This window comes from Ciona robusta, chromosome 2 (assembly GCF_009617815.1).
Source record: "Ciona robusta chromosome 2, ASM961781v2".
NCBI lineage: Eukaryota > Metazoa > Chordata > Ascidiacea > Phlebobranchia > Cionidae > Ciona > Ciona robusta.
In genome coordinates this window covers 1,061,135-1,081,653 of record NC_143236.1, presented here as the reverse complement: position 1 = coordinate 1,081,653, position 20,519 = coordinate 1,061,135, and the positions used below count along the sequence as shown (strand labels likewise).

Sequence of the window (20,519 nt, the reverse complement as noted above, 5' to 3'; positions counted from 1 at the left end):
ACTTACCCCCCATGACCATTTCCCCCGGCTACTTCCCCTCGGTGACCATTCCTCCCCGGCTACTTCCCCTCCGTGACTATTCCCCCGGTTACATCCCCTCGGCTACTTCCCCCATGAGCATTCCCCCGGTTACATCCCCTCGGTGACCATTCCCCTCGGCTACTTCCCCCCCATGACCATTCCCCCCGGTTACATCCCTCGGTGACCATTCCCCTCGGCTACTTCCCCCCCATGACCATTCCCCACGGCTACTTCCCCTCTGTAACTATTTCCCTCCGTCGCTTTACCAGTTACCCTCTGTACAATTGGTGTAATGTGTAAGTAAAAGTTAGAATGATGAGATTGAAATGAGTTCTATTTATATTTTAACGTTGTAGTGTTTATAGTTTAATGATAACTAACCTATGATAGAATGATGGGCGAGGCCTATTATGTAAATATTAAATAACATTCTTTTACAGAATAAAGATACGATGTGGTCCATTTAAAGTTAAAGTTCCAGGTAAAAGAAAAAAATCTACATCGTTGTTGTATGACACATTCTACTTAGCTGGCACAAACGTTAAATCATACAATGTTACACCTTCATGTTCACATACCAACAAGTTAAAGTCATGCACCAGTGATTTCTCTGCAACTGGTATCATAAATGATATGGAGAGAAATGACACAGGTTATACCTTTGTACCCAATGAACTTTTTTCAAAATTAGCTCATTTTTAATTTGTATTTTGATATTAGATTCAAAGACATACAAGGAAAAACGAATGGGTTTATCAAAATGCTGGAGAGAGCTGGAGCCAAATTACTGTTGATACAGAGCCACGAACGCCTTTAATTACAAAGGATTCTTATGTGGATTTTATGTGTGATCTAATTGAAGTGAATAAAATGAGGCACTGGACTCTGTTACTAATGAAAGTGATGATGATGATGATGATGAATGTGAATAAAACATTATGTAAAACTGATTTTATCTAAAATTCTCTGTGTTGTAAGATCAAGAAGTCTTAAAACGTAGCTTCTATTCTATCAAGTGTAAAGTTGAAGAAGTGTCGGACGGTGCACAACATTTGGCGGTTGTATTAAAACAGTCAACCATTAAGTCCCTTATAAACTATAGTATGGTGGAATAAGATGGCATAGCGTAGGCAAGAAAAAAAAAATTTTATGTTTGTTTATCACCAAATGGGAGGAGGAAAGAGAATAAAATCATGTTCTATCTTACCCCACCCTACTATAAATAAAAAGAGAGAGAGAGATATTTTAACTGGTAACAGATGCCTTCAAAATTCAAATAATAATGAATAAAAGATTGTAATAAAGGATATTTTATATACATATTAGTGTAGTAAGTCATCTGAAACATACCTGAATCCTTATTACGCACACATATCTGTACAAAGTATAATACAACTGCACAGGCGTACATAGGTTTTAAAATCTTCAACAGCAGATTACTCATGAAATTTCGCAATTTTGTGCTACAGTAAGGTGGCGCTGCAGAGCACTTATGCTTGGCCTGTTATCAAGTGTATCACTTCATTTCTGTTCTGGCTGTCGTGGTGGAAGGTTGTCTCCTACTATCCACGAAAATGGTTATACAGCAACAGGTTAGCTACTCACAGGCAGTGAAGAGAAACACCAATGTTAAATTAAAAAGGCCTTGCTGTTTGTGGTTCCGGACAGAGGAACCATGTAAGAGAGAGGATGTATACGAGTTGCTGAAACGAATAAAGTTTTCAATTGACAAAGTAGTTGGTATTGTAGAAAGAAAAAATTCAAAAATCGATATTACGTGTACCTCCAGAGAAGCGGTGATGGAACTTCTTGATTTATTGAGAAAAGACAACAAAATCAAACATACATTTCTGTATGAGAGCGAAAATATTGAAGTTTTGATTGGTTGGGTCCCGGTACCACTCCAAAACAAAAGTATTGCAGAAGCTTTGCAGTACTATGTAGCCGTACAAGAGGTAAGGTCCAAAAAGGATAAAAACGGAAAGCTGTTAGGCACCAGAATTGCGGTAATAAAGAAAAACGACATTGATAGATCCCCCTGCCAAGCTACATAAGGGTTGAAGGGGAGGAACTCTACGTGACATACAGCGGCCAATTAAGGACCTGTAAACTTTGCGAGCAAACCGGGCACAAGCAAGCGGAATGCCCGAACAGAAAAAACGAGTTCCCGCGCTGCCTCAAGCAAGAAGCGTATCCAACGCACCTCGAGCTCCTGATGCGCTCACGTCACCTGATAAGAACATGGCTAGCGAGCCCACGGGCAAGGACGAAAAAGAAAACGCCCCTGAAGAAACCGAGGCGAAAACAACAAACATTATCACGACACCAAAACGAAAACGAAGATTGATTCAGAGCCCTTCTGTGGATCAACCTTCACCAAAATCTTTAAGCCACGGTGGAGAAAATTACGGAGTAAAGTGTGGTAATTGTCACCGAGAAGGTTTTGTCCATGAATCCAACGATCGGTTCTACTGCTTCCACTGCAGAACTGACTTCTCGGTGGCAACACCTTGCTGTGCGACCAACGACCGCTTCCTTGTAGCAAAAAATGCAAAGTACACAAACTGTCTATACTGTAAACAAAAACTAATCAGAACGCCCTGCTGCCACGAATACACCCCTGAGAGAAACTGTATTGACAACAAGCTGGAATGCCTTTACTGTAAAACATGGTCAGTCATGTGTTCATGCCACGATCTAAACGTAATCCCTCCAAAAACAACAAGCATCACATGCAACAACACGAACTGCCAAAGGACAATTTTACACTGCGACTGTGATAAAATTGTTTCAAGCAAGGTAAAAGATGACAAATTTTTAAAATGCGTGTGCGGAAAAGAATTCGAAATAGACACTACGAACAGCGGAAGAGAAACCTGAACATTTACATCGACAATTTACACCTGTGGTAAGCATCTCCAAATGAAAATAGTATCGTTTAATGTCAATGGTTTACGTAACAATGCGAAACGTAAATGTATTTTCCGTTTTTTAAAAAACAAAAAATTCGACGTAATCCTATTGCAGGAAACACATAGTAGCTTGGATGTAGAGGTAATGTGGAAACGCGAGTGGGGAAACGCGCCAACCTTTTTTTCGCACGGTACCACCTCCGCCCGAGGCGTTTGCATTCTGTTGTCGCCACAACAGAATTGGACTGTACATCATACAGAGAGCGATACCGAAGGAAGATTCCTGATCGCCTCGATTTCGGCAGGACCAAAACGGCTTACACTGGCAAATGTATACGGACCAAACTCCGATAACCCAATTTTTTTTGATTCGTTTTTCGGGATAATAAATGATTATTTAGATAACGACGCTATAATAGGAGGAGATTTTAACGCAATTCTGTCAAATGATCTAGACAAGTCACCGGGCAACAAACACGCAAATGGTAAATCCAGTTCGGAAATTAAGAACTATATGAAAGAGTTTGATCTGGTTGATATATTCAGGGAATTAAACCCGAGGCAGCGGAGATTTTCCCGCGTCCAACAAAATCCTTTCACCGGAAGTCGCATCGATTTTTTTCTTGTTTCAGAAGGTCTAACACCACATATAAAAAACTGTGATATAGAACCCAGTATTAAATCGGATCACAGACTTGTTGTTTTAAACATAAACCCGCAGTTTAAAGAAAACGGCCCAGGGTATTGGAAACTAAACAACTGCCTTTTGGACGATCCCCAATTCGTAAATCACTTAAAATCCGAACTCGGCGCCTTCCTAACGATTAATGAAACTCCAGATGTATCACCGCATATAATCTGGGATAGTCTAAAATGCTGGTTGCGAGGGAAATTTATTAAACATGCCGCCGAGAAAAGAACATCGCAAACCAAAGAAATAGATCGAATAGAAAAATTACTTAAAGCAACCCAGCGGCGCATTGATTCGGGCGAAGTCAGCTTACAACATAAGATGCGAGACTTACAAAGCTCGCTGAATACAATATTGGAAGGCAAAACGAGGGCAGCTATCGTGCGTAGCCGAACAAACTGGGCCGAAAACGGGGAAAAAAATACAAAATATTTTTTAAGCCTGGAAAAGAGAAATAAAAAACGTAATACAATCGTTCGACTAAAACAAAGCGGGCTAGTCATTGCGGACCACAGGGAAATAATGACCACACTCAAAGAGTTCTATCAAAAGCTATATTCAAGCAGACCAACGGATACTAAGCAAATAGATTCCCATATCCGCGTGGCGCAGCTACCGCAAATTAGCGAGGAGGAAGAGTCCTTTTTGGGGAAGGATATATCCAAGACGGAGTGCTATGAAGCATTACGGAAAATGGGGAAAAATAAATCACCAGGCAACGATGGATTAAGTACGGCATTTTATACAACCTTTTGGGAAGAAATTGGAGGGCATTTATAAAATCCACAAACCATGCGCTTAAAACGGGTTTGTTGAGCGGTTCGCAAAGAAACGGCATAATAACACTAATTCCCAAACCTGATAAAGACCCACTTATAGTGGAAAACTACCGTCCTATAACTCTTTTAAATACCGATTATAAAATTATATCGAAAGTAATTGCAGAACGGTTGAAACTAGTGATACCGCGCCTTATTCATGACGACCAGAAAGGTTTTTTAAAAGGCAGATATATAGGGGAGAATATCCGCTTGCTATTCGATGTTATGGACTTTGCAGAGACGGAAGATATACCCGGCGTAATTTTATCTCTTGATTTGTACAAGGCATTCGATTCAATTGAGTGGGTTTTTATAGAAAAAGTTTTACAAGGATACGGTTTGCAAAGCGTAGTGCAATGGGTTAAAGTATTATATGGAAAAGCAACGGGAACAATAAGTAATGCTGGCTTCTTGTCAGAGCCATTTCCGATCAAACGAGGTGTGCGACAAGGAGATCCGCTCTCGCCCTTGTTATTTATACTCGCAATAGAATGCTTTGCGCAACATATTCGTTTGAATCAATATATTGAAGGAATAAGCACAGCGGATAAAGAACTTAAAATATCGCTATTTGCGGACGATACATTATGTTTTATAAACGGATCGTCAGGTTCTTTCAACGCAATGAGCGAAGAAATACGGTGGTTTAAAGAGGTGTCTGGATGCAAAATTAACCTAGAAAAATCGGTGGCATGCGCTATAGGTTCTATGGTTAAAACACAGTCGCGATCTACAGCAATCCAGCTAAAATGGGCCAAAGAAAGTTTTAAATACCTCGGGGTAAAAATTGCGGTTCCTGGAAGTAACCTTGATTTATTTCAAATCAATTTCTCCGACTCATTATCACGCATTAAAAGAATCCTAAATATGTGGTCAAGACGAGGGTTAACCTTACTAGGAAAAGTGACGATAGTCAAGACGCTGATAATACCAACGCTTTTATTTAAATTGAGTGTACTTCCTGTTGATGTTCCGAACGCTTTTACTACATCGTTAAACAGATCGCTCTTTACCTTTCTATGGGGATCGAAATGGGAAAAAGTTAGTAGAAAGGTTCTGATCTCCCCCGTAGCTGAGGGAGGGATTAATATGGTGGATATAACAAGCTATATAGCTGCGCAGAAGTTAAAATGGTTATACGAGCTTTTTAACCCAGCCTCACAATCAACATGGAAAGCTATTGAAACCTTAATACCAGAATCTTACTTATGGGAGGCAATCAAATCAAATTTACCGAACAACCACGCGCTAATCAAAACCGTTATTCCATACAGAACGCTTCGCTCCTCGCTCACAGCAGCACGACTTGTAATTGGGCCAACATCGCGTAAAGATAATGAGCAGCGAAACTACCTTTGGTTAAACAAAAATGTGAAATTTAAAAAAAGACCGTTGTTTGACAAAACGTTAGTTGAAGCGGGGGTAACTGAATATAACCAACTCCTCAAACCCACCGGGCAGTACCAAACCTACGATGAAGTTTGTGAGATAAACAATATCGCGGCTTCTACCAATCACTCGCTGAAATTCTACGAATTACTAAATGCACTACCGCGGGAATGGGACCAGATTCAATACAAAGAAAATGCACGCACTAAAAAAGATATAACAATGCTTAAGGACCATTTGAAGGACTATGCAGTCTCTACGAAGGTAGCGTACCAGTATTTTATCCAACAGGTAAAAGAATATCCGGAAAAACGAAGGAAAAAATGGGAGGGTGAACTAAATTTAACAACAAACCTCGATTGGTCAAACATTTGCCAGAGTAATTATTATTCGACAATTGAAACTAAATTACGATCCTTTCAAATCAAACTAAACCTTCGCGCGGTGGTAACCAATGCTTGTCTGTTCAACTTTGGGATGATCGACTCTCCAAACTGTGTTTTCTGCAATACGGAAACAGACTCCCTTGTTCACATGTTTACGAAATGTAAAATGATTCAAAGTTTCTGGGAAAATATTAATGGATGGATTGTGGCAAAATTCAGAAAACCGTTAATAATCACTGATGATATTAAAGTATTTGGTATACAACATGAGAAATCGCCGAATCTGATTAATTGTATATTACTTGGTGTACGTTTTTATGTTTATCGCTGTAAAGTTCAGAAGCATCTACCAAACGTGGACTCTTGTATTGATTATATAAATGAAATTAGAAAAACCGAAAAAGCAATTGCTATGAAAAGTTCCACTTTAGCTAAGCACCTCGTTAAATGGTCGTCCATGTAAAATTAATGGCGTTTACTTTGGTAATGTTTAGTGTGTGTAAAGTATTTGTTTGAGTGTTTCACAGTGTTTCATTTTAGTCGCTCGCTGTGTGTGCATTTTTTTTTTAATAAAAAAAAAAAAAAAAAAAAAAAAAAGTGTATCACTTCACGCAACAGATAGAAGTTGAACTATTGGCCCTATTAAAAACTAAGAATGCTATAGGAAAAATGCAAATGGTGAAATGTAAACGTGCGGCGGTGATTCGAACATCGAATTCAGGTCGGGTGAGATGCAAACGTGCGGCGGTGATTTCCAATATCGAATTCAGGTCGGGTGAAATGCGAACGTGCGGCGGTGATTCGAACATCGAATTCAGGTCGGGTGAAATGCGAACGCGTACGGTGGTGATTCGAACAACGAATTCAGGTCGGGTGAGATGCGAACGTGCGGCGGTGATTCGAACATCGAATTCAGGTCGGGTGAAATGCGAACGTGCGGCGGTGATTCGAACATCGAATTCAGGTCGGGTGAGATGCGAACGTGCGACGATGATTCGAACATCGAATTCAGGTCGGGTGAGATGCGAACGTGCGGCGGTGATTCGAACATCGAATTCAGGTCGGGTGAGATGCGAACGTGCGGCGGTGATTCGAACATCGAATTCATGTCGGGTGAAATGCGAACGTGCGGCGGTGATTCGAACATCGAATTCAGGTCGGGTGAGATGCGAACGTGCGGCGGTGACTTCGAACATCGAATTCAGGTCGGGTGAGATGCGAACGTGCGGCGGTGATTCGAACATCGAATTCATGTCGGGTGAAATGCGAACGTGCGGCGGTGATTCGAACATCGAATTCAGGTCGGGTGAGATGCGAACGTGCGGCGGTGATTCGAACATCGAATTCAGGTCGGGTGAAATGCGAACGTGCGGCGGTGATTCGAACATCGAATTCAGGTCGGGTGAGATGCGAACGTGCGACGATGATTCGAACATCGAATTCTGGTCGGGTGAGATGCGAACGTGCGGCGGTGATTCGAACATCGAATTCAGGTCGGGTGAGATGCGAACGTGCGGCGGTGATTCGAACATCGAATTCATGTCGGGTGAGATGCGAACGTGCGGCGGTGATTCGAACATCGAATTCAGGTCGGGTGAGATGCGAACGTGCGGCGGTGACTTCGAACATCGAATTCAGGTCGGGTGAGATGCGAACGTGCGGCGGTGATTCGAACATCGAATTCATGTCGGGTGAAATGCGAACGTGCGGCGGTGATTCGAACATCGAATTCAGGTCGGGTGAGATGCGAACGTGCGGCGGTGATTCGAACATCGAATTCAGGTCGGGTGAGATGCGAACGTGCGGCGGTGATTTGAACATCGAATTCAGGTCGGGTGAGATGCGAACGTGCGGCGGTGATTTCGAACATCGAATTCAGGTCGGGTGAGATGCGAACGTGCGGCGGTGATTTTAACATCGAATTCAGGTCGGGTGAAACGCGAACGTGCGGCGGTGATTCGAACATCGAATTCAGGTCGGGTGAAATGCGAACGTGCGGCGGTGATTTCGAACATCGAATTCAGGTCGGGTGAGATGCGAACGTGCGGCGGTGATTCGAACATCGAATTCAGGTCGGGTGAAATGCGAACGTGCGGCGGTGATTTCGAACATCGAATTCAGGTCGGGTGAGATGCGAACTTGCGGCGGTGATTCGAACATCGAATTCATGTCGGGTGAAATGCGAACGTGCGGCGGTGATTTCGGACATCGAATTCAGGTCGGGTGAGATGCAAACGTGCGGCGGTGATTTCCAACATCGAACTCAGGTCGGGTAAAACGCGAACGTGCGGCGGTGATTCGAACATCGAAGTAAGTTAGGAACACGAGTCCGGGGTATACATTTCATAAACACACAAATTTACCGCAACTTCCATCTGTTGCGCGAAGATATACGCTCGATAACAGGCTAAGCATAAGTGCTCTGCAGCGCCACCCTACTGTAGCACAAAATTGCGAAATTTCATGAGTAATCTGCTGTTGGAGATTTTAAAAACTATGTCCGCCTGTGCAGTTGTATTATACTTTGTACAGATATGTGTGCGTAATAAGGATTCAGGTATGTTTCAGATGACTTACTACACTAATATGTATATAAAATATCCTTTATTACGATCAGAATAAAAATATGTTGTAACAGTTTTGGCATAATCACAGTTCAACAGAGTAAAAAGAATTGTTTAAATACACAGTAAAAAAAATTGTTTAGAAACACAGTAGAAAAAAATGTTTAGATACACAGTAGAATTTTTTTAAATACACAGTAGAAAGAATTGTTTAAATACACAATGGAAAGAAGAACTATCGTACTCCACCGCCCCACTCTACTATATAAACTTAATTTTCCTGCATGGCCGTGTCCAATTCTTCTTGGAATTCAGCCAATCATTATTTTCTTCCATCACAATCTTTATTTGGTTGCATTCTATATGAATTTCTCTGAAAAAAATTAAATACTACTATTTCAAACCCCTTTATTATATGATAACAAGAATACAAGTGAATGTAAACTGAGTACATGTCCACAAACAAAAGACACACTAAAAGTGTAAATCAAAGTACTATCGAAAAAGCTTTTTTCCTAGTTCATTACCAAAACATAGTTTAACCTTTAAAGCATACCTATGTATATGCATGTATTATTGCTTTCTTAAACCATGGGTCTGGAACGAGGAACCTATGTGAATCCAGATATAGGATAAATTCAATCTTGGCATGATTGTTACAACTTTTTTCGTGACTTTCCATAACATAACAATCCATTTGTAACAACAATCAACTAAAATAATCCAATCGTAACAAGCATGCTAGGAAATGCCAGGTGACAATTATTTTGATTGCTTGTACTTGTTTACCAAGATATATTTGCAAAATGTAATCTTAGCCAAAAAGTTTCCAAACCCATGGCTCACAGCCTCACAGTATACTTATTTCCCCAAAAATCTAAACACTTACTGGTGCAGCAAAAGTTTCAAATTTTCTTTATATTGAATCAATTTCTTGCATGCTGCTGGGAGGAATAGTCATGGGGGGAAGTAGCCGGGGGGAATAGTCATGGGGGAAGTAGCCGGGGGGATTAGTCATGGGTGGAACCATGGAAGTAGCCGGGGGGAAATAGTCACAGAGGGAAAGTAGCCGGGGGAATGGTCATAGGGGAAAGTAGCCGGGTGAAATAGTCATGGGGGGAAGTAGCTGGGGGTAACGGCCATGGGGTAAGTAGCCGGGGGAATAGTCATGGGGGAAGTAGCCGGGGGAATAGTCATGGGTGGAACCATGGAAGTAGCCGGGGGGAAATAGTCACCGAGGGGAAGTAGCCGGGGGAATGGTCATGGGGAGAAATAGCCGGGGGAACGGTCATGGAGGGAAGTAGCCGGGTGAAATAGTCATGAGGGGAAGTAGCCGGGGGAATGGTCATGGGGAGAAATAGCCGGGGGAACGGTCATGGGGGGAAGTAGCCGGGTGAAATAGTCATGGGGGGAAGTAGCCGGGGGTAACGGCCATGGGGTAAGTAGCTGGGGGGAATAGTCATGGGTGGAACCGTGGAAGTAGCCGGGGGAAATAGTCACAGAGGGGGAATAGTCACCGAGGGGAATAGTCACCGAGGGGAAGTAGCCGGGGGGAATGATCATGAGGGGAAGTAGCCGGGGGAATGGTGATGGGGGGAAGTAGCCGGGGGGAATGGTGATGGGGGGAAGTAGCCGGGCGAAATAGTCATGGGGAAAATAGCCGGGTGAATAGTTACGGAGGGGAAGTAGTCGGGGGAAATAGTGATGGGGGGAAGTAGCCGGGGGTAACGGCTATGGGGTAAGTAGCCGGGGGGAACGGCCATGAGGGGAAGTAGCCAGGGTGGATAGTCATGGAAGGAAAAAAGCCGGGGAATAGTCACGAAGGGGAAGTAGCCGGGTGAAAAGTCACGGAGGGGAAGTAGCCGGGTGGAAAGTCACGGAGGGGAAGTAGCCGGAGGGAATAGTCAAGGCGGGAAGTAGCCGGGGAAATTGTCACAGGGGAAAGTAGCAAGGGGGAATAGTCACGAAGGGGAAGTAGCTGGGGGAATGGTCATGAGGGGGAAGTAGCCGAGGGAATGGTCATTGGGGAAAGTAGCGGGGGGAATAGTCACGGAGGGGAAGTAGCCGGGGGGAATGGTCATGGGGGGGAAGTAGCCGGGGGGATGGTCATGGGGGGAAGTAGCCAGGGGGAATTGTCACGGAGGGAAAGTAGCTGGGGTGAATAGTTAGTTAGTTATGGAGGGGAAGTAACCGGGGTGAATAGTTACGCAGGGGAAGTAGCGGGGTGAATAGTCACCGAGGGGAAGTAGCCGGTACCTAAACACAAATATAAAAAAGGTAACGCTCAACCTGTTTTTAAGCAATTACAGACTGAATTATGAATGTGTCAATTGCTATTAAGATTGACTGGGGAATGTTTAAATATACAGCAGGGCTACTTTTGGCACAAATTTACGTTCTTTAGTACAATCTGCATCTTTTGGATGGAATAAAAAGCCTAAAAGGTGCACTGAATGAACCAAATCTGGTAATTGGTACTCTATTAATAACTTAAAACAAAGCAAGAATATGTTGCCAAACTAATGCTTTTTACCTTTTTCAAGTCTACAATTCACTGCAAATACCTACAGACACGGTAACCCTAATTAACTGTTTTGCCAATGTCATAATTTAAATGCCTCACGTTTTCGCTTTATAATCAACATCACGCACTTAACCATATATAGCGTTAATCGCGTACCGCTATGGTATGAAAGTATTATTTTGCGCCCATTCATGCGCTAATATTTGTCGAACTTTCTCTCATGTCTAAGGCTAATCACGAGTCGAATCGGGTGGTCGTATAAACACCGAGTAGTCTAACTGCCGTCTTTGTGTGTTTAAAATAGAGCAAAAGCCGTGACTTTGGCAATAGGTTTAAACGAACTTTTTAGGTTTTGTTTGTATTTTCCTTTTGTGGAACGGTGTAAAACAGCTTTTATTTACCTTACCAAGCATTTTTTTGAAAAAATATATTAATTTAGCCGCATTAAATAACTAAAATGTCACAAATCAACCGCTTTTAATTTTGACTTTTTTTGATACAGAAAACAAATAAAACATGATTTTTACATTTTTTAACCTTTAAATTTGTTTCTAGGGTCAAGTTTTTCTATAATTTACCGAAAAACAGTCTTTCTCCCTATACCTACTGTGTTATTTTGGACCCAAATTGCCGTTTAATTTGTCTTTTACGTAACAATGGGTTGGACTACTCGGTATTTCTATGGCTCTGCGTTGCATTATAGTCTTGGTCCATTTGGTTTTGATTCAAAGAGGCAATTTCTTGCCGCTTTGTTAGCTACGGAAGGTCAGTTAATAGTGTTTTATTATGTAGCAGCAAGGTATTTCATTTTAATGGTTGTGTATGTTGGTCCTGGACAGGACGCCTTCATAACGCTAGGTCTACAACTCAGTTTACTAGGTGAACAAACGACATCAAGATACAGAAAACAGCCGAGTTTTGAAGAGCTCGTCTGCTTCTCCACACAGCAACTTGAAGGCCAATATGGCGTGAAACATGTGCGCAAATACAAAGACAGGAAGAAATATTTTACACCAAAGCAGAGTCTTAGCAACAGAAAACGAAAGTTGAATGTACAATCATTATGGAATGCTATGACAATTATTATTCAAATGATACGTGCCCATTCAATACAGATACGCTCTCTCGTTTCTGCTTAAAATCGTTTAAAGCCGCTTACCTTCGATTTTAATTATGTGTGTTATGTGAACGGAATGATGTTAGCATAAATCGCTGTCCGAAATATAAATAAATAAAGATGTCAGCTTTGTGAGGCTTAAAGAAAGAATGAGTAAATCTCCACGCCCCAACAGGTATGTTTTAAAATTACCGATTTATAAGTAAACATTTTATACAAATTCTAAAATCTTATTGTTAATATTAGTTTATGTCACTGAACTTGGTAGCTAGTGTGTATTATTGTTCCAGTGTTCCTAAACTGGAATTGGATAAGCTTGTTGGTGAGCACCCAGAAGATGGCAAACATGCACAACCAATAAAGAAGTCTCATGCAGTGCAGTCCCCAACTGCAAGATCAGATATAAGTTGGGGAACTTCACTTTCTGCTCCTTATGCTTTGACAAGTGCTGATATCAGAATAGGGAGAACTGTACATCGACCGTGTACACATATCACTCATGGTGATAAATTACAGGTAATATGGCAATTCCAACAAATTCTAATACATGTATTGCTTCAGTCCGCATAGTATGCCAGGTGCCTGAGCGATTCTGTTTACAAACGTTTATTGGTGCACGCCATAATTTGTCCAACGCACGCCAATTATTTAAACAAAAAAAATTCCCATTAAATTCAGTAAGATTTCCCAATGTGGTTTGAAAATGTATGCTTTGCACATAGATTCTTAATGATAGCACGCGCACGCGAAAAATAACCGTCTTGCATGCTTGAGATCTTGTCAGGAACTGCCATACTCTGCAGACTGCTCATTGTCTAATATATTTTTAACCTTGCTTTTTGTATTGTTACAGACTCACCAAACTTCAAATGCAACCAATGTTAACAGAAGAAAGGATAATGGATATGATTTCATGCAAGATAAACCACAGAAAGCAACTTTAAAAAATGTCAAAAACACTGCTTCATATCAAACAACATATAACAATCCTGCAATTAATAAACATTTAAAGGTAATTTATTTTAGTTGCAAAAAGTTGATAAGGGTTACATTACATTTATAAGTGTTACAGCAGTTTTTTTTATATATATATCAATCATAATAAAAAGTTTAAAATTTTGGAGCTAGATTTTTTGCCCACTTGATTGGTTATTTATTCTACTTAAACCACCAACATCTTTTGTTTTCTGGGTGGTTGTGAATCCAGATATTTGTACTCACCACTTTTTTGGGCTTTTTATCAGATAAAACAGTTCAACATAATTCTACATAGTGTACATACCTTTATTTAAAAATTTTAAAATAAAATCCTTAAAAAAGCCCCCAGAAACTGGTAAATAACAGCCTCTGTAATGAAGTAATTACTAATTATTTCCTGTTATTTGCACCAGTAATAAGCATAGTACTTACTTACTATTGGTTAATTGCACTAGTTATAGTACAATGTTTAAACTTTTATTTACATATTCAGGCAGTTGTTTCTAAGTCACATGTGGATAAAGAAGAAGAAAATATGGGGGCACCTGGTAGTGTTAAATTAGATATATATATTTTTATGTTTACTACTAGATAGAAATTTTAAAAACTTTTTTAATAAACCACAACATTGCTTTTTAATTCATAATAATATAGACTGTTATTAGTTTTAAAAGTAAACTATAATACTGTGTTTACTAGGTGTTAAAGACAACAAATCTACAGAAAAGAATAAATCAAAATACTGGTATCTTGACGAAGATATGGTGGATAAACCACCCTCACCAAAGGTATAACCTTACAGGGGTTGAGGGGCATACCAACCAAAAACTTCACTTTGGTTTAGATATGTCTCAATTTGACCTTTGTATAGATAGAGATGCTCAAATGTGATCTATAAGTACCAAAATTAAACTTTACAAAATCAAAAAAGGGATAAAAAATTAGCGGGATTCCAAAAAAGTGTCACCAAATTTTGAATGTTTCTTGTTTGTTATTTTAATATTCAAATATTTTTGAGGATTTGTTACAATGGATGCTTCTGCTTTATAAATCTATAATAAAGAATATATATATCTATATAATATATATTATAGGGAGATAGGCCTTACTTTATTTATGCAATTAAACATAGGTACATTACTGTTCAGTTTTATTTCTTTGGCAAAATACCATTTACATAGTATAGCATAAAACATTGTTTAGTACTTTTCGTAGTTTTCTTTATTTAAAATGGTCTCTAATGCTTGTACCTTCTCAACCATAAAAAAGCATGTAAAGATAGAATGACATAGGACTTCGTATAAAAAAATCGGATTTGATTGATTAAAAGCTTTTTTTTGGGAAATATATATAAATATATAAAATATGGAGTGTGATCAGTTTATTACGTTTTAATTTTTCTCAGTTTATAAATTAGAAACAGTCAAAGATAAATGGCAGTTTTTATGGGAAGTCCTCTGTATTGTCGCATGGCCGTTTTTTCACTTTGGCGGTTTTGTCACGTTTTTTGAAAAAGGTGTTTTATTTTTAAAACTTTGGTGATCCATTTAGACATTTGAGCATTTCTATTAATGCAAAAATTATGATTTTTTGTTGATATGCCTCTGTAACACTTTTGTTGTTTTTACAGGAGGTAGATACTGGTTATACAGTGGATGATATGGCAAAATTTCAAACAGAATATACATCTAAACCTTATACTGGACTTCATGAGTTAAGAAAATATGCAGCAGTACGTATTGAACTAAATTAATGTGGGGCTGTGTACTTGTGTCTCCACGTGCTTTACGCTAATTGCTCCAACCAAGTGGTCAGTGCTAAACCTTGTAGCATGTGATTGTGAATGTTAAACAACGCACATAGATGTTAAACTATGAAGCATTGCACTGGTGTATTATTAGCTTATTTTTATTGGTGCTAAATATTAAAAAATGTTAATATCAGCAGATACTATCAGTGAACGGATATACTATGTTTGACCGTTACATTTTACCCACAATGTAAAGATTCCTATATAGGATATTTATTTGAGTTAAGGTAGAAGATGTATACAAAAGCAAGTTACATTTCAAGGCATTTATACCAATACACCATTCGAGTAAACATAAGTGTAACCATGGTTTTAGTAGGGTTGGGGAAGATGAGACATTATCAATCTATTTTCTCGTCCTTTTGGTAGTAAACAAAGAACATTCAAAGAATTTCAAATTTTCATTTAAAGAAACCATATCCTCCCAACTCCCATAGTCCATTATTAATTGATAAAAACACGATCAGGATATTGGATAATATGTGCTAAATGTGTCCCATCTTACCCCACAGACAGTACTTTATATATTTTTTAATATCAATGTATTTTGTTCTTCCTATTTATGTTTAGGAAGAACAATTGATCCAGAAACAGAAACAAGACATCATAGAACAAGTTCTCATCGATCAATTATCTAAACATGTGATCAGTGATGCAGAACAAGATAAAGATCCGTCTCGACAGAATCCATGTGACCCATCGTCCAACATCAATGCTGCTCCGCTTAGATTTCGAAGCAGACGACTCCATAACACGCAGTAAGCCAATGATGTTTTAGAAACTAAAGCTAAACCTGGGACATGGTTTTTTAGTTAAAGAGAAAATTTGAACCTAATAAGGGGGTTACAACATATAAAAAGCTGTACGTATAATGTTTCAGGTTGCCTATCTTGAAATGGTGGTTGTATTAGGATTTGAATGTTTAAGAGTTGGCATTCTAGAGTTTACATTTTTAATATATTTGCTTAAATTCAGGACATCCGTATTATAGCGACTGTTGATTTCAGGCCACATGTGGATAAAGCAAGTTACATGCATTCATTATTGAGTATAATGTTTTTTATAATAAAACTATGAAATTGTTCATGTACAGAGTAAGCACAGTTGGTGCATCAACTGAATCGAAATTAAAAAGTCGAACAACATTTGGAGGTCGAATAATAACTAGGGATGGTCGGGATGCCCTCCGTGAACTCTTTGGTTTTTATTTCCATATTGACCAAACATTGACTGTGTATGAATATCGACGTTTTGGAAAGAAGTAAGTTACAATGAGTTTTGTAAAAATTATATAAATTCAACTTGTTTTTATAAAACAGCACCAACAAAGCACTCCCTCTGATAGAACGAGGAAAATATTGTCATGTTGTTGGCCGAAGGAAGGGAAAACAATATTCTGCAGTTGATTTTGGTTTAGGAAGAAATATCAGTTTCTCAACAAAAAACCTCGCTCATTTACCAGACTCACTGAAACAAAAGTAAGATTTTAATTTAAAAGCCTCAAGTTCACCTAAAATGATGATCATAAGTAATAATAGGCACACCCTTCATATTCACAAACTTTTCAGGAAAATTTAACTTTTATTTTATTCAGATCCAAACTAATGTTCAGTTAAATTTTCCACACAATTACCTTTAAATGAATATTACACACTGGGAAATTAATTCATTTTTTTTTTTTAATTACGACTGACTGCCATAAATATTTGTGACAATATTGATAATAAAATAATTCAAATGTTTGAGTTGTTAGGCCTAAATCTCAGATCTTCTTGGGTGCCTTACCGTATCACCTAACCCGTACTTTTGGCGCATGGCACAACAGTTAGTGTGGCTGTCTCTAACCTAGAGGTTAACGGGTTTAAGGCTCATCGGTGATACCATTGTGGGCACAAAATAAGGCAATTAGTTGTAGTGATAGGTATAAACTGACAATTTACTTTTATATAAATGTGTATAAATAACTTGTTTTTAGCCCAACACTTGTTATAAGAATTTGTGAAGTCACTTCATCGCAAACAAATTCTAATTGGGATTTGGAGTCATCAGACCGTGGCGATGGTTCAGACACAGCACTGGAACGAAATGATAGGAAAATTACACTAAAAGTTCAATGTAAGTGATCCCAAAAGTAGTAGACGTATATTTAAATTTAACAATTTGTTCAAAAAGTATATTTTTTTTAAAAGTATTTTTAATTATACAACCAACCAGCAAATATGCATTAGAATGGTTTAACCGGTAATTGTTCCTCAATATTGACTTTAACATGAAGTATAAACATGCAGCATTAATACGTCAAAAGATTGGAGATCGTAGTGTTAGTATCGTGGTTGGGCTGGGCAAGTTATTCCGACAACTTGATCGATCTGGGGATGGTAGGTTGGATAAACAGGAACTACAACGTGCGATGGAGAAGTTTAACCTGACACTTCCACCTCAGGTGTGATACGACTTTTAAAAGTCCTTTATTTAGGTGTAGCGACCAGGCTTATCTTATTTAAACTAAATGTAAATATATTTTTAACTGTAACTTGTTTTTAACGACCACTGTTTTGTCGCTGTATTCTGTCTTTTAGTTTAAAAATATTTTTAAATCTTGGCTATTGTAATCGAAGTGACAAATAAAGTTATTATTAATAGTTAATACTATTGTTTATAATGCCTTGGAAAACATATCAGTGGCCATTTGGTATAAATGTAATATATAAAAATTACAATCATACGCCTTGCGTAAGAAACACATGAACACAGAATGGTAAGAATATTAGCCCTTGAAACCTGTATCTTATAGTTATGAGCACACCCTTATCCAACCTAATAGCCAGGCCTAAATTCAGTACTTTTTTGTTTTAGGATTTTCAAGCAGTATGGAGAGTGGTCGATGAGAATAATGATGGAGCGATTGATTATGGAGAATTTATGAGATCCTTTATTGGTAAATATAATTTACGTTCCATGTAACACATAGGTTTGTTGGCCATCTATGTGGCCCTACTGATACTTGTTTTGTTTAACAGTTGTTCTCGTTGTGCGAACATGTGCTTTTGTCAATTTTTAAAGCAGTTATTCTTTCGGATGTTAATTTTCTATGTTGCAGTTTCCATAATTAATTTTGCTATTTAATTATTGAGACTTACTTTGTAAAGTTATAAGCTATGAGCATTATTGTCCAGAGCTCAGCCTTCTCAGCTAATACATCAAAATCCTTTTTTTCTAGGTGAAATGAATGAAACACGAAACTCAATTGTTAGGAAGGTATTTAAAAAGATTGATCCTCATAAAACTGGGTACGTGAAGTTACTTGATATGCAGAAACTCTATTGTGTGAAGAATCATCCACTTGTCGTTGCTGGTAAGAAAGTGTTTTCATTTAATTTTGTTCCAATATGATATTTTTCTAACAGCTTTGCTGCCACAAACAAGTGGTCCCTTTAATTAGTGCATGTCCACTATGTAGTGAATATTGCGGACATAGCGGACTTGGCTGACATAGTGGACATAGCGGACATGCACTGATTAAAGGGACCGTAAACAGGTGCTACCAAATTTGTAACGGACTAAAATTAAGTCCAATGTGAAACATGCATTCTGTCACTTCTGCTATATATCCCTTATATGGCATCACCAGTCTGCATAAAAAAAAAACATAAAATAATTCAGAATAATAAAATAAAGAAGCCAACAATCATGTACCTTTACGTCAATAAAAGTAATAAATAAAGATGTAAACTGAGAGTCTAAGTTGGCAAGCAGGGGATATAAAGTTTGACTGTGAGGGATAAAATATAGATACAAAATGTGATTTTTGTCTAATTTGAATTTTCGATCACCTTTTAATGACCGTGTAAAGAATTTTTCTACTTTATGAGCACCAGATTAGGGTTAGATTCACAGAATTTTTAAAATTGGTTTTGCAGCCATAGACACATCGCACATTAACATAAATACCTTCCAAAAGACTATTGGGTTGGTCAATTACTAACACTAGAACTGGCGTAACTATATATGTTCCCTGGTTCTACTACATTATCAATTTGAAGACAATTTGATACTACACAAACTTCCTAAAGAAAGTTTTGGTCTAGCTACTATGCTTTGTTTGCAAAATCAATTAGGTTGGGCCTGGTTAATAGTTTAAAAATTGAAAATGAAACTCGCAGTCAAAGGGTTGGTTAAGAATGCGGGAATAGGGATTTATTTTTAAATTTATATTTTAGCAAACAATTTGTTCTTTTTTAAATAAACCAGCATTAAATAGTGTGTTTTTTTCACAGATAAATTTTCCGAGACAGAGATGAAAGAGAACTTCATGACATCATTTAATGAGTTAAGTTCTAAGAACAATGGACAAATATCTTACGTTGAGTTTGATGAGTATTATGAAGGTGTTAGTTTAACTGTTGCAAATGATGGTGATTTTATCAACATGATGCGAAATTGCTGGGGAGTATGATGTTTCAATGTATTTAAAAATTACTCATTTTTTTTCGTTATGTTTTTTTCCTTCACTTTTCAGATGTTTTATTGAAACTGTTCAAGCTTTTAATGGTTTCTCAAACATTCTAAGTCATTAGTTTATCTCTGAAAACCTTTGCACAATAATTTATAACTCTCAAGCACTAACTCCAACCCCACGAATAAAAGTTGACTTTATTTGATTGGCTCAATTAATAAACATTGTGTATGATCACAGCAATGAAACAACACATGTTATTTTGCCCATCCACATACATTTGTATTTGCCAACAGACATATTTGGCAATGTTTTTTAAAAGTTATTTCAATATTTTATTTCTTTTAAATTAAATTGATTCGGTGCTATTTAGTTTCATATAACACTGTTTTTGCAATTAGTTTTTTAGTCCCTGTAATTTATATATTAATAACAATGCAATTATTTTAGTGTAAAAATTAAACTTATATTTTTCGTAGCAAATAAATATTTAACAAAAATTCGTTTGCTGCTGTCACCACCAGTGTTGGCGTTTGTGTTTTTAGGCAAGAACCAAAAGGGGTATATCGACAAAAAAGGGGGTATATGGAATATGGATAGAGATTCCCAAATGTAAAGGTTTAAAATCAAAACGGCTTGTGAAAAAATGCGTGTCAAACCGCATATCCAATCGCTGAAAAAACGGCATTGCACTTCTTCCGCAAGAAAATATGTCACTCACTGACTCACTTTTGACCGTTTCTGGTTTCTAAAATACAAAAGCTATATACACTCTTCATCCATATTTATATTTTACAGTTAAAAACGAAAGCGCTTTTTAAATAAAAAACTGTAACAAATTCTTAATATT

The 20,519-nt window shown here is 38.2% G+C and overlaps 2 protein-coding genes across 2 annotated transcripts; both read left to right on the top strand.

Annotated features, from left to right (window-relative positions):
* The first annotated feature begins 128 nt into the window (after positions 1 to 128).
* On the top strand, positions 129 to 971 carry LOC149739560 (uncharacterized). The gene is made up of 3 exons (XM_089872254.1): positions 129 to 317; positions 462 to 673; positions 742 to 971. Exons 1-3 carry the CDS (start codon positions 232 to 234, stop codon positions 813 to 815), a joined length of 372 nt encoding a protein of 123 aa, XP_089728380.1. The 5' UTR covers positions 129 to 231; the 3' UTR covers positions 816 to 971.
* Positions 972 to 12,089: 11,118 nt separating this feature from the next.
* Positions 12,090 to 20,169, top strand: LOC149739559 (calcyphosin-2-like). Its single transcript, XM_089872234.1, has 14 exons — positions 12,090 to 12,600; positions 12,716 to 12,941; positions 13,279 to 13,437; positions 13,897 to 13,951; positions 14,103 to 14,191; positions 15,034 to 15,135; positions 15,784 to 15,971; positions 16,307 to 16,474; positions 16,533 to 16,691; positions 17,189 to 17,328; positions 17,502 to 17,656; positions 18,070 to 18,151; positions 18,434 to 18,568; positions 19,491 to 20,169. Exons 1-14 carry the CDS (start codon positions 12,575 to 12,577, stop codon positions 19,667 to 19,669), a joined length of 1,863 nt encoding a protein of 620 aa, XP_089728360.1. The 5' UTR covers positions 12,090 to 12,574; the 3' UTR covers positions 19,670 to 20,169.
* Positions 20,170 to 20,519: the final 350 nt, after the last annotated feature.

Excerpts from the sequence above, each read along its gene's own strand:
- LOC149739559 (XM_089872234.1), top strand. The coding sequence starts at position 12,575 with ATGAGTAAATCTCCACGCCCCAACAG. Across the intron at positions 15,136-15,783 it reads AGTTAAGAAAATATGCAGCA|GAAGAACAATTGATCCAGAA; the intron begins GTACGTATTGAA and ends ATTTATGTTTAG. Across the intron at positions 18,569-19,490 it reads TCATCCACTTGTCGTTGCTG|ATAAATTTTCCGAGACAGAG; the intron begins GTAAGAAAGTGT and ends TTTTTTTCACAG.
- LOC149739560 (XM_089872254.1), top strand. The coding sequence starts at position 232 with ATGACCATTCCCCACGGCTACTTCCCCTCTGTAACTATTTCCCTCCGT. Across the intron at positions 318-461 it reads CTGTACAATTGGTGTAATGT|AATAAAGATACGATGTGGTC; the intron begins GTAAGTAAAAGT and ends ATTCTTTTACAG. Across the intron at positions 674-741 it reads TATGGAGAGAAATGACACAG|ATTCAAAGACATACAAGGAA; the intron begins GTTATACCTTTG and ends TTTTGATATTAG.